This window comes from Eptesicus fuscus, chromosome 14 (genome assembly GCF_027574615.1).
Source record: "Eptesicus fuscus isolate TK198812 chromosome 14, DD_ASM_mEF_20220401, whole genome shotgun sequence".
Classification (NCBI taxonomy): Eukaryota; Metazoa; Chordata; class Mammalia; order Chiroptera; family Vespertilionidae; genus Eptesicus; species Eptesicus fuscus.
In genome coordinates, this window is record NC_072486.1 from 1,526,755 (window position 1) to 1,540,365 (window position 13,611).

A 13,611-nucleotide genomic window follows, 5' to 3' on the forward strand; every position below is an offset into this window, starting at 1 on the left:
TCCTCCGCCTCGAATTTCCTGGCAGCGGGACGCGGGAAGCAGGTGACACGGCCCCTCAGCCCCGCCCCCCAAGGTGCGTGCACGTTGCACGCGGTTGCCGTCCAGTCCGCGTCCTTGCACAGAGCGCGGGGCGTGGGGGGCGTGTCTGCGGCGATGACACGTGGCGTCGCCCAGCAAGCTGCCAGCCCCCCTCAGCAGCCTGGGGGCACGTCCTCCCCCCCGACACTCTCTCAGCTGCGCCCCCGCCTCGCCTGTTGGCTGCCTTTAACCATCTGGGTGAGGAACCGTTCCAGAACCTACCACACCCCCCGGGAGTCTTTCAAGAATAGCTTGAGCCCGGCCGGCGGGCTCGGGGGTTGCGCATCCACCGAGGATCCAGGAGGCCAGGCTTCAGCTCCCGGTCCGGGCACAGGCCCAGGTTGCGGGCTCGGTCCCCAGTGAGGGGCGTGCGGGAGGCAGCCGGTCCATCGTTCTCTCTCACCATTGGTGTTTCTCTCCCCTCCCTTCTCCTCTGAAATCAGTAGAGACGTATTTAAACAACAAAGAGAGTAGCTTGAGAGCACCTTCCCTTGTCTTCTTGCCGACTCGGGCGCAGCCACGCAGCCATCTGGGCCCGGCCCGCGCACGGTGAGCCCGCGGGCAGGGCTGCGGCGTTCCATGCACCCGCTCCTTCGTTCACTCACTCGTTCGCAAACATGTCTGCCCCCCGAGGGCGTTGGGCTTCGTGTCCACGTTTTCCATGGCGACCGATGGCAGCGATGCAGCCAGGATGGAGCCGAGCCCTGGGCAGGTGGGCCCCCAACTTCCCTTCAGAAGTAGTCACCCCACGGGACAACGCCCCCTGTCCCCGAGGGACCCTGCCTTTCCCTCCCTTGTCCGATGGATAGTGTTTCCTGCCTCCTCCCCCGCTCCCCCCTCTCTCTCCCTCTCTCCCTCCCTCTCTCTCTCTCTCTCTCTCTCTCTCCCCCTCTCTCCCTCTCTCTCTCCCTGTCTCTCTCCCCCCCCTCTCTCTCCCTCTCTCCCTCTTTCTCTCTCCCTCTCTCCCTCTCTCTCCCTCTCTCTCTCCCTCTCTCTCCCTCTCTCTCCCTCTCTCTCTCTCTCTCTCTCTCTCTCTCTCCCTCTCTCCCTCTCTCCCTCTCTCCTTCCAGCTTGCAGCTCCGGGTCTGCTGGCTGTTAGATTAGGAGAAGGAGGGTCTGACCCGCCCTGGCGCGTGGTCCCGAGGGGCAGGCTCCTGGCGGGGGGGGGGGGGGGCTCTGGGTGAGCCAGCGTGTGGATCTGAGCTCCAAGCCCGTGACCTGCTCTTCCTCCCGCCCGGGACCTGTGGCCGTGGCTGCGGGTGGCACCTCCCTCGGGGCTGTGTAGTGTCCACGGGACGAGACTCAGGGTGGGGGTGGGGGTGGGGGGGGACTTCATTGTCCCGAGATGCATGTTTAGGTTAGCGATTCCGAGTGAGGCCAGCACCTCCTCGCCGGCAGCCATCTGCTGGCCTTTCCGAGTTCTCACCTTTGACCTTGAGGCCTGACCTTGGGGGGCGTGGCATAAGGAGGTGGCCTCTCCTTTTTGTCTGGTTTCCAGCCAGCAGGTCAGGGCTCTCTGGAGTCGCCAAGGGACGTGACTGACAGTGGAGGCCAGTCCCTTGGGGTCAGGTGTCTCCGGGGCGAGCCCAGGCCTGTGGGGGGCCTGGTCCTGGGGCCCCGGGGGCTGGGGTCTGCACCGCCTCCTGAGAATCGAAAGGTCTCCCCTGTTACAAACCTCTCCACCCGCCAGCGCGCTCCTGAGGCTTTCATTTCGGGAAACGTCGGCGGCCCTTTCACATGCTCCTCCGGCCTGTGCCCGCGGAGACGCCGGGAGCCGGGCGCCGGGAGCCGGGAGCCGGGATGGGGAGCCGGGCGCCGGGAGCCGGGAGCCGGGACGGGGAGCCGGGCGCCAGGCCTGCATTGAAGCTCCGTGGCTGTTGGCTTGTGTCCCCGGCGGCACCTGCCTGGTCCCAGTGACTGGGACCATGTGTGCGCGCGTGTGCGTGTGTGCGTGTGCATGTGTGTGTGTGCATGTGTGTGTGCGTGCGTACGTGTGTGCGTGCATGAGTGTGTCTCTGTGTTTGTGCATGTGTGTGCGCATGTGTGCATGTGTGTATCTCTGTGTGCGTGTGTGCATGTGTGTGCGCGTGTGCGTGTGTGTGCGGGTGTGTGAGTGTGTGTGTCTCTGTGTGTGCGTGCGTGTGTGTGTGCGTGTGTGTGCGTGTGTGTGTGTCTCTGTGTTTGTGTGTGCGTGTGTGTGCATGTGTGTATGTGTGCGTGCGTGTGTGTGTGTGTGCGCGTGTGTATGTGAGTGTGTCTCTGTGCGTGCGTGTGTGTGTTTGTGCGTGTGTGTGTGTGTGTGTGGTGTTGAGCAGACGCGTCCGTTCTAGTTCGGTTATTACGCCCTTGGAGCTGCTGCTCGCGTGTCTTCTCCCTTTCGGGCGCCTGCCTCCGGGGGAGGGCGTCAAGCAGAGGGCGAGGGGTGGACGCGGTGGGGGGCACACGGGGCGTGCGCAGAGACCTCGCCGAGGTTGTACGTTGGAGACCTGCATCATCTTATTATCCGATGAATAAATTTAATTTAAAAACTCAGTGGCAAAAGGATCGGAACTGCCCCCACCCACGGCCCCCTGGAGGGCACTCAGCCAGCCGCCTCCTGGGAGTGTCCGAGGTCCCGCCTGGCCTGGCCCCTGCACAGCGGCCGCCGGGCAGGAGCCAGACAGGTGGGCCTCTGAGCCCCGAGGGGTGCTGGGGGCGTGCAGGGCCCCCTCCGGCCACAGCTGCCCCAGGAGGGTGACGGGGGGGCCCTGGCTGCTGTGTGGCACAGCCCGTCCCACAGCCTCCACCCAGGGCACAGGGCAGAAAGCAGGGGGACTCGGGGGAGGGGCTCTGGGTTACACCCCCGGGGGGAGGGGGAGACAGTCTGAGGACCAGGCAGATGGCAGGTCACAGGGGGTCTTGGCTGCCACATACTTTTTTACACACACACACACACACACACACACACACTCACACACACACACACACACACTCACACACACACACACACAGACACACACACAAACACAAACACACACATGTAGACACAGACACTCACACAGACACACACACACTTACACACACACATAGACACACACAGACACACACACACACAGTCACACACACACACACAGACACACACACACAGAGACACACACACACACACACTCACACACACACACACACACAGGAAAGAACGGGGTCAGAGAGGAGAACCAACTTGCCAAAACCAAAGGAGAAAGTGCCCGCAGTTTGCGCTTTTCCCGGTACGGGAGCTGTGAGTGAGGAGCGGGAGCCGGGGCCGGGCCTGTGGCCGGGGTGGGGACTGTGCTCGCAGCACCAGGCGCTCCCAGAAAGTGGTCGGATCACCTGAGATCTATCTCGGGAGGAAACGCCGAGCACCGTGGTTTAGGGCTGCTCGGGCTCCTCAGGGCCACACCACCTGTCCCAGGGCCCGTGGGGTGGGACGGGGTGCAGAGTCGGGAGGGGGCCCAGGAAGCGTGGGGTCGAGTCCACCGGCGGGGGAGGGCGGGGTCTCGGGGGAGGGGGCTCCCTCCCTGCGGCCCTGGCCCTGGGCCTCGTCCATCAACACTCTCTTGGGTTCCCAGGGCGGCAGGAGCTGGCCCGAGCTCCCCTCCCCCGGCAGAAACTCCCTCGCGGGCACGGAAGGAAGTGGAACCCCTCCAGGGTCCGTGTGGTGGGGGGTGGGCAGTGGCAAAGGGTTGAAGATCTAAGCAGAGGTCAGGGCTCCGTCTGGCCTCCACCTGGGAGGCCGATGGCAGGACAGACAGGACAGGGGGACGCGTAGGACCGTCCTCAGGCCCCCCGCCCCCCCCCGCCCCGTGAACCTGGGCCTGGGCCCGAAAAGAACCCCTGGGAAGACACGAGTCTGGGACGGGGCCACCGCAGGGCAGGCATCAGGGTGGTCAGCAGTTTCCTGTGTGTTCATCTTAACCTGTGCCTGGAGGGAACACGTCCTGGGGCTGGGAACCTGGGGCTGGGGGACCTGGGACCTGGGGCTGGGGGACCTGGGGGGGACCTGGGGCTGGGGGACCTGGGGGGACCTGGGGCTGGGGGACGTGGGGGACCTGGGGGGACCTGGGGGGGGGGCCTGGGGCTGGGGGACCTGGGGCTGGGGGACCTGGGGGGACCTGGGGCTGGGAGACCTGGGGGGACCTGGGGCTGGGGGACCTGGGGGGGGGGGGACCTGGGGCTGGGAGACCTGGGGGGACCTGGGACCTGGGGCTGGGAGACCTGGGGGGGACCTGGGGCTGGGGGACCTGGGGGGACCTGGGGCTGGGAGACCTGGGAGGGGGTGACCTGGGGCTGGGGGACCTGGTGGGGGGACCTGGGGGGCGGGACGTAGGGGGGGGGACGGACGTGGGACAGTGAGCCGGGCCCGTGGACCAGGGACAGGAGCTGGGGCCGGTGTCTCCTTTGCTGAGTCACCGTGGCTGGAGTTCTGCAGGGAGGGGAGGGAGGGCAGTGGATCCACCCTCGTGTGTCCCGGGGGCGATACTTTATCTCTGGCTCCCTGAGGCCGCCTGGGCTCCTGGGATCCCCGGGGCTTGACGGGGCGCCAGCCATGGGGACAGGAGGGACAGACAGGCGTGGGGGCAGGGCCGGGAGGACGGAGGGGGGTCTCGGGTCCTCGCCCTCCCTCTGCCTGGCTGCCCACCTCAGTCCGGAGGGGCCTCCCCGGGGCACAGCGGCAGCCCCCACACTGGGACGGCGGGCGGCGGGCGGCGGGCGAGCAGTCAGAGGTTTCCTGTCTCCGAGGCTTCCTGTGCCAAACCCCTTCCCTCACCGGCAGCTCAGCCCCGGGAAGCCGCACCTGCGCCGGCAGCGCCCAGCCGGGCACACCCAGTGGTGCCATCGCCCCGCGGGAGCAGGGGGCACGCTGCCCACACCCAGACGAGGGCAGCGTGTGGGCGCCCGTCCCTCCCCGCTCCTCGTCCCCTCCTCCCTCTTGTGAGTGGACAGCCCCGTCCCTCCTGCCCTCGTGGGCACTGCCCAGGGCGTGCCCCCCACCTGCGGCCACGCAGACTCAGCCACCCCCCCCCCCACCGCCACCAGCACCGCCAGCAGCACGCCCCACTCCTGACTACGAGCCCGCCGCCCGCCGCCCAAGTGCGGGGCTGCCTGTCGGGGACCCTCCACCTCTGCCACCCACACACGGTCCCTCGCTGGAATCGGATTTGGATAGAAAGGCAGAGGACCCTCCGCTGCACTGAGATCCTGCCTCCCCTCCCCTCCCCCTTTCCTCCCCCCTTCCCTTCACCCTCGCCCTCCCCCTCGCCTCCCCCTCCCCTCCCCCTCCCCTTTCTCCTCCCCCTCCCCTTTCTCCTCGCCTCCCCCTCCCCTCCCCCTCCCCTTTCTCCTCGCCTCCCTGGCCACTGCGCAGGGTGAAGTGGTTCTCTAGCGGGCGCCTGGCCTGGGCGTCCGGCCCCGGGGCCCTGGTGCCCCCCCTGCCTCGGGGCCCTGCTCTAGGGGGGCGACAGGCGACAGTGGAACGCATTGCAAAGGTCACTGCCAACCGCGCTCACGCAGTTAATGAGAGACGCGGCCTGGCCGTGCCCGGGAGGCTGATGTGATTAAAGAAAATGTACAAAGCCAAACGCCAGCACATTTCTAAATCCTCCCACACACACACCTGAACGGTTTGCTGCCAGGACAGGGCCAGGGTGGGTCTCGGACTTGAAGGACGTTTGTGCGCCGCCCTGAGGGGCCACGGCGGACTGTCACATGGCAGCTCAGTGCAGGGGACGGTGCGAGGGGGGGAGGGCATCTTCCTTCCAGAAGGTTCCTCAGCTGGGCCGTGGGAACAGGACCCGGGTCCCAGGCATCAGCAGCCTCTTACAGGGACGGGTCAGGGACGAGGCGTTCCTGCCAGGTGCCCGCACTGGCCCCCTGGTGAGCGGAACGCGGTTCCTGAAACCTCGAGAGGGAGAGGCTGAGTGCTCTGCTCGGCACCTCTTAGGAGACAGCGGCCCTGGGTTCGGGGGGAACGGGCCGAGGCCGGGCCGTCGCTCCCCTGCTCCCCGGTGACGGCTTCGAGGACGAGGGGAGGGGTTTGCTCTGAGGGCTGTTGTGTGGGGGACACTGCTGGTTAATGCGCCCTGATTTTCATGTGTGAGTGTGAGAGAGTGTGTGTGATTGTGAGTGTATATGTGTGTGTGTGAGTGTGTGTGTGTGATTGTGTGTGTGAGCGTGTGTATGTGAGTGTGAGTGTGTATATGTCTGTGTGTGTGTATGTGAGTAAGTGTGTGTGAGTGTGTGAGCGTGTGTGTGAGTGTGAGTGTCTGTGAGTGTGAGTGTATATGTGAGTGTGTGAGTGTGTGTGTATGTGAGTGTGAGTGTGTATATGTGTGTGTATATGTATGTGTGTGTGTGTATGTGTGTGTATGTGTGTGTGTATATGTCTGTGTGTGTGTATATGTGTGTGTGAGCGTGTGTGTATGTGAGTGTGAGTGTGTGTATGTCTGTGTGTGTGTGTATGTGAGTAAGTGTGTGTGAGTGTGTGTGCACACACGTGTGCTCTGCGGTAACTGACAGCTTCCCAAGGCCCTCCCTCAGAGGACTGTGCCTGTTTCGAATGCCGACCCTACGGTGTTGATTCCATGCCCTCAGATTTGCACATTGCACACCGACCGCCAAGAGGACACGCTGCAGACCCGCCTTGCAGCCCGGCTCCTCCCTGGGGCGCGGTGACAGTCCTGCCTCCCGGGACCTGGTGCGGGCTGCGGGGAGACGGGGAGGCGGACAGGACAGGACAGGACAGACGCGCTGTCACGGTTCCCGCGTCACAGTGACCCGTCCGTCCGTGAGGACTGGCCACTCTCCTTCGGAGCTGGTGTGCGTGAGCGCGTGGTGCGCGAGCAGCAGCCAGTGGCCGGGCCCGGCTCCGGGAGCGCAGGGGCTCCGCAGCCACAGCCCGGCTGGCGTCGGGCTGGCAGTTCTCAGGAGCCACGCACTGAGGACACCACCGTCCCAGTCGGTCGTCACCAGACCAGGCGGGAGCGGACTCCCTCCGACGTGGTGACCGCGCAGAGTCCGCGAGGTGTCGTGTCGGGATGCGTGTCGCACGGTCACGGGGACACGGGGCACGTGACGCCCCGGCTGCTGTCCCTCCCAGTGGGACGCCTCCGTGGCGTGGCCTCCGTCCGCCCCAGAGCCCCTCTGCTGGCCGGGTCAGCGCGACTTGAACGCCCCTTTTCGTGCCCAGCGCCTCGCGCGTCGGGGCCGGGGGCTGAGGGGCTGCCCGCACCTGCCCTTCACATCGGTCACCGTGACCCCCGTCGGCGTGTCCGGGGGTCGTGCCGCTGTCGTCTGAGTTTATGTCCCATCGCGTCTGGCAATGCCCCCGATTTAAAAGGCAACCCTCACCTCCAAACCCTTCATCTGAGCCGGCCGTGCCTGCGGGACGCGGCGAGGCCAGGAGGCTGGGGTGGAGGGGAGCGCTCCCTGAGGACGGCCTCCGGGCAGCAGCGCGCGGACCACGCGGTGGGCCAGCCAGCACGCGCCCCGGGGCCGCTGCCCTCAGCCCTGTGTGGCCAGACCGGGGGGCGGGGGGGGGGGGTTCTGTGAGAGCTGGGGCCAGGGAGCAGGAGGGAGGGGCCGTGTTTGCTGGGACAGGACTGAGCCGGCGGCTCAAGCCACGGTGGGTCTGAGGACAAACAGTAGTGATCTGGAGCCGATGATGGTTTTGAGCAAGAATGCTTTCTTCAAAGAAAAAGTGCCGCTTCCCGCACGCCTGCGGCACCTCTGCCCGCTCTCACCGCCTCCTCTCTCTGCTTTCTTGTTGCAGTTTCATACGGGGCTGATGGCTTTAGGGATTTTCATGCAATAATTCCCAATTCTTTCTCTCGTAAGTATATGCTCTGCTTCTAGATAAACATGGACACGTGTGTTCACTTCAGGCTCCGTTCCCATAGTGTGGGTACTGTGCGTGTGTGTGTTTCCATCGCCTTTTGCATGCTTGTCAGTGTGAGATCAATGCATGTTGACCGTTCTGTTCAGCAAATGGCTCCCATCCACAGCATAACCTCTACAGCCACGTGCACATGTGACATGTTGTTTATTTTTAAACTAGAGGCCCGGTGCACGAAATTCATGCATGGGGGGGGGGTGTCCCTCAGCCCAGCCTGCACCTCCAATCTGGGACCCCTTGAGGGATAACGACTGCCTGTTTAGGCCCGATCCCTAAACAGGTGGTCAGACATCCCTCTCACAATCCAGGACAGCTGGCTCCCAACTGTTTACCTGCCTGCCTGCCTGATTGCCCCTAACCGCTTCTGCCTGCCAACCTGATCAACGCCTAACTGCCCTCCCCTGCCAGTCTGGTCACCCCTAACTGTCCTCCCATGCAGGCCTGGTCACCCCCAACTGCCCTCCCCTATTGGCCCAGTCACCCCTAACTGCCCCCCCCCTGCTGGCCTGATCGCCCATAACTGCCCTCCCCTGCAGGCCTGGTCACCCCCAACTGCCCTCCACTGCAGGCCTGGTCACCCCTAACTGCTCTTCCCTGCAGGCCTAGGTCCCCTCCAACTGCCCTCCCCTGCAGGCCTGGTCCCCTCCAACTGCCCTCATTGACCTGTCTCCCCCCAACTGCCCTCCTCTGCCGGCCTGGTCACCCCTAACTGCCCACAACTGCCCTCCCCTGTCAGCCATCTTGTGACGGCCATCTTGTGTCCATATGGGGGCAGCCATCTTTGACCACATGGGGGTGGCCATCTTGTGTCTTGGAGTGACAGTCAATTTGCATATTACTCTTTTATTAGATAGGATGTATTTGTATTAATTTCAGAGAGGAAGAGAGAGGGAGAGAGAAACATCAACAATGAGAGAGAATCATGGATCGGTTGCCTCCTACACGCCCCTCACTGGGGATGGAGCCCGTAACCTGGGCATGTGCCCTGACCGGGATTCGAACCGGGACCTCCTCCTGGTTCCTAGGTGATGCTCAGCCACGGAGCCACACCAGCCAGGCCACAGCGGCATTTTAGATGTGACAGGTGCCACGGAGCATCCCTCTGTAGTGACGTGGCGTGTGCGCAGTGGCACACGGGACAGTGGCATGGACGGAATCGCCGCCCTCCCCCCACACTGCTCGCAGGGCTGCTGCTAACGTGGCCATCTCCTCTCTGCCGAGGAGAAGAGGAGACGGCGGGCTGTCAGTCAGCACGCGCAGCCGGCCTGTGTCCAGGTCAGCCTCCCACGTCTGCGGACAGGAGCGGGCACAGTGTTCATTCCAGAACTGAGAGGAGCCGCGGCCGCTCTGATCTGAGCTGTCAGCCAGCAGGTGCTGGTCGTCTCCCAGTCTCAGGCATCGAGGCTGAGCGATGACCCCGTGTGTGCAGCGTCCTGAGGGCGTGTGTGAAGGGTGGAGCGTGCTCTGCAGGCTGCCCGGGGAGCTGCGTGTCCCGAGTGATTCAGGCCGCTGCCCCCGAGGACCGGCGCTTCAGAGCCGGGGTTAGTCCGTCCTCTGGTGTTGCGACCGGGAGACGCCGCCCACTAGGACCGCCACGGGCGTGGGGCCGCTGTCGGGAAGGGGCAGCGAGGTTCCCGGCGTCCCGTTGTCAGAAGCTGTGAGGCCCCACAGGACTGACCGCCCGGAGCCCTGCCTCGCCGCCCGGTTCGCTGCCTTCCCATTCACAAGGGTCCGGAGAGCGTTCTCTTACCCTTAACGCCAGCCTGACATTTACTTCTGTGGGGTGTACACGTGTGTATGTAGGTAAATGTTCACGTATGTGTGTATGTGTGTGTGTGCTGCTATGACTGTGTACGGCAGGAAGTACTGGGACAGGGATGTACACGCATGTATGTAGGTAAATGTTCACGTATGTGTGCCTGTGTGTGCTGCTATGACTGTGTACGGCAGGAAGTTCTGGGACAGGGATGTACACACATGTATGTAGGTAAATGTTCACGTATGTGTGTACGTGTGTGTGTGCTGCTATGACTGTGTACGGCAGGAAGTACTGGGACAGGGATGTACACACGTGTATGTAGGTAAATGTTCACGTATGTGTGTACGTGTGTGTGTGTGCTGCTATGACTGTGTACGTCAGGAAGTACTGGGACAGGGATGTACACACATGTATGTAGGTAAATGTTCACGTATGTGTGTGTGTGTGTGTGCTGCTATGACTGTGTACGTCAGGAAGTACTGGGACAGGGATGTACACACGTGTATGTAGGTAAATGTTTACGTATGTGTGTACGTGTGTGTGTGCTGCTATGACTGTGTATGGCAGGAAGTTCTGGGACGGAGCCAAGGTGAGTTTTGAGGTGGACGGTCACACGCTTGAGATGTCAGGGGCCCAGGGGCACGTCAGAGTAAGATACCACGACCTCAGACACGTTCGTAGCTCGGGGCGTGCAGGCTCAGCAGGAGGCGGGTCGAGGCGGGTCCTGCGGTGAAGACGGCGTGTGTCGGAAATGCTCCGTGTCAGCCCTGGGCCTTCAGTGCGATAGATGGGGTGTGTGTTGATGCACTGCCCGTCTGTGTGTTCACACGGATGGGCTCCCAGGCCCTCGTATTTCTCTCTTTCTCCCCCTCCCCCATGTGCCCAAATCCTAACTAGCCCCCCGGCCCAGTGGCCATTCAAGGCCCCACCCAACAGCAACCGAACTGTCCTGGGCCAACATCGCCACCTGGTGGCCGTGGTGGGGAACTGTCCTCACGCCTCAGCACCTCTTTTCTTCTTTTCTTCTTAAAAATTAAAAGCGTCACCTGTGCCAGCCCTTGACCTTCTGTGTCCCTCGTCGCCTGAGGAAATGCGTGTCATACACTTCCTCTTTTCTCTCTCCCCGACGTCATCCCGGGAAAGGCCTGACACGTTAAGGGAGGCTTACAATACTCCCGGTCACACGTCTGTACAACGGAAAGAAACCACCGGCCCTTAGCATGGGTGCGTCATGATGAATGGTGTGATGCACCTTTAGAACGCTTAGCGCCTCTCACACCCTCGCCGGGATGCCCGCCGGCCGTGTCGGGGATCGTGCCGTTAGCGTCGGAGTTCCGTGTCGCGTCGCGTGCCGCCGTTTCCGCAGCAGCTCGGACACGCCTGCGCGCCGCCTCCTCGCACACCGTCACTGACTTGCCCTCGTTCCGGACACCCCACGTGTCCCCACTCTGCCCGTGGCACGGCGGCAGGAGGGTTCCTGTCTTCCTGGGTTTTCATGGGCATCGGGGCGTGGCTCTCTCCGGGGCACGGCCAGCCCACACGCCTTCCCTCTCAGGAGAGCAGCTTACCTTTCTTTTTCATGTTTTCTAAACGGGGGACTCCCGCCCTGGCTGGTGTGGCTCAGTGGATAGAGCTTCAGCCTGCGGACTGAAGGGTCCCGGGTTCGATTCCGGTCAAGGGCACACGCCCAAGTTGTGGGTTTGATCCCCCATAGGGGGCATGCAGGAGGCAGCCGATCAGTGATTCTTCCTCATCATGCATGTTTCTGTCTCTCTCTTCCTGTCCGAAATCAATAAAAATATGTTTAACAAATAAATAAAAGTAAATCTGGGGAGTCCCCCGTGCCAGCCAGTGGCCCCCAGCGCCAGGCCCAGGTCCCCTGCGGGTCCGTGCCCGGCGGGCCGTGCTCCGAGCCCTGGCCGCGGCTTGGCCATGGGCTCCACACCGTGACCTTCCTCTCCAAGGGGCCCCCCAAGACTTAGCAGCGGGGGCACAGCGAGCAGCACGACTCGTCCCGGGCTGACCTCTGACCCTGTGTCCGGTCCCCTTCGCTCTGACGTCTCAGTGCTCCCAGCAGCCCTGGCGTGGCTCCTCTGCTGTGACACCCCAGACCAAAGCCCCACCGTCTCCCTCCCGCTGCTTCCAGCCTAGACTTTTCAGCCAGCCGACAGCAGCCCCCCCTCCCCCGTGGCCTGCTTCTGTCGCTGCGATTTCTGCTTCTCAGTGAGTCCCCGCAGCCCAGTGTGGCTCACCCCTCTCCTGTGACCCCTCTCCCGTCACCCCTCTCCCGTGACCCCTCTCCTGTCACCCCTCTCCCCTCACCCCTCTCCCCTCACCCCTCTCCCGTGACCCCTCTCCCCTCACCCCTCACCCCTCTCCCCTCACCCCTCTCCTGTAACCCCTCTCCCGTAACCCCTCTCCCGTCACCCCTCTCCCCTCACCCCTCTCCCGTGACCCCTCTCCCGTAACCCCTCTCCCCTCACCCCTCTCCTGCGACCCCTCTCCCCTCACCCCTCTCCCGTGACCCCTCTCCCGTAACCCCTCTCCCCTCACCCCTCTCCTGCGACCCCTCTCCCCTCACCCCTCTCCCGTGACCCCTCTCCCGTAACCCCTCTCCCCTCACCCCTCTCCTGCGACCCCTCTCCCGTGACCCCTCTCCCCTCACCCCTCTCCTGTGACCCCTCTCCCGTGACCCCTCTCCCCTCACCCCTCTCCCGTGACCCCTCTCCCCTCACCCCTCTCCCGTGACCCCTCTCCCGTAACCCCTCTCCCCTCACCCCTCTCCTGCGACCCCTCTCCCGTGACCCCTCTCCCCTCACCCCTCTCCTGCGACCCCTCTCCCGTGACCCCTCTCCCCTCACCCCTCTCCCGTGACCCCTCTCCCCTCACCCCTCTCCTGTAACCCCTCTCCCGTGACCCCTCTCCCCTCACCCCTCTCCCGTGACCCCTCTCCCGTGACCCCTCTCCCCTCACCCCTCTCCCGTGACCCCTCTCCCGTGACCCCTCTCCCCTCACCCCTCTCCCGTAACCCCTCTCCCCTCACCCCTCTCCCGTGACCCCTCTCCTGTAACCCCTCTCCCGTGACCCCTCTCCCGTAACCCCTCTCCTGTAACCCCTCTCCCCTCACCCCTCTCCCGTGACCCCTCTCCCCTCACCCCTCTCCCCTCACCCCTCTCCTGTAACCCCTCTCCCCTCACCCCTCTCCCCTCACCCCTCTCCCGTAACCCCTCTCCCGTGACCCCTCACCCCTCTCCCCTCACCCCTCTCCCCTCACCCCTCTCCCCTCACCCCTCTCCCGTGACCCCTCACCCCTCTCCCCTCACCCCTCTCCCCTCACCCCTCTCCCGTGACCCCTCACCCCTCTCCCCTCACCCCTCTTCCCTCACCCCTCTCCCGTGACCCCTCTCCCCTCTCCCCTCACCCCTCACCCCTCTTCCCTCACCCCTCTCCCGTGACCCCTCTCCCCTCTCCCCTCTCCCCTCTCCCCTCACCCCTCTCCCCTCACCCCTCTCCTGTAACCCCTCTCCCCTCACCCCTCACCCCTCTCCCCTCACCCCTCTCCCCTCACCCCTCTCCCGTGACCCCTCTCCCGTGACCCCTCTCCCGTCACCCCTCTCCCGTCACCCCTCTCCCGTGACCCCTCTCCTGTAACTCCCAGGGCCCATAGGGCCCGGCCTACGCTCGCCTGTGGCCTCTCCTGTCCGGGCCCCTCCTTAGTGCCCCGTCCCGGGCTGTGAGGAATGTGCTCTCAGTCACCGAACAAAGAAGGAACTCAGAGCCACCCTGCCCTCCTGCCGCCGGCACCTCACACCGCCCCCAGCAGCACGAGCCACGGGGCGGCCACGCACAGGGCTGCCTGTCCACC

General features: G+C 64.2%; 1 protein-coding gene across 2 annotated transcripts in view; it reads left to right on the forward strand.

Annotated features, from left to right (window-relative positions):
- The window catches only part of IKZF1 (IKAROS family zinc finger 1), a 79,757-nt gene that overhangs the window by 37,570 nt on the left and 28,576 nt on the right, over positions 1-13,611 (forward strand). Inside the window, exon 4 of one of the 2 annotated variants that reach the window (XM_054726563.1) lies at positions 7,865-7,924. In XM_054726563.1, the coding sequence (XP_054582538.1) occupies positions 7,865-7,924 (60 nt within the window). Of the gene's footprint in view, positions 1-7,864; positions 7,948-13,611 lie in introns of those variants that run through there. The other variant, XM_054726565.1, reaches the window with a different exon arrangement.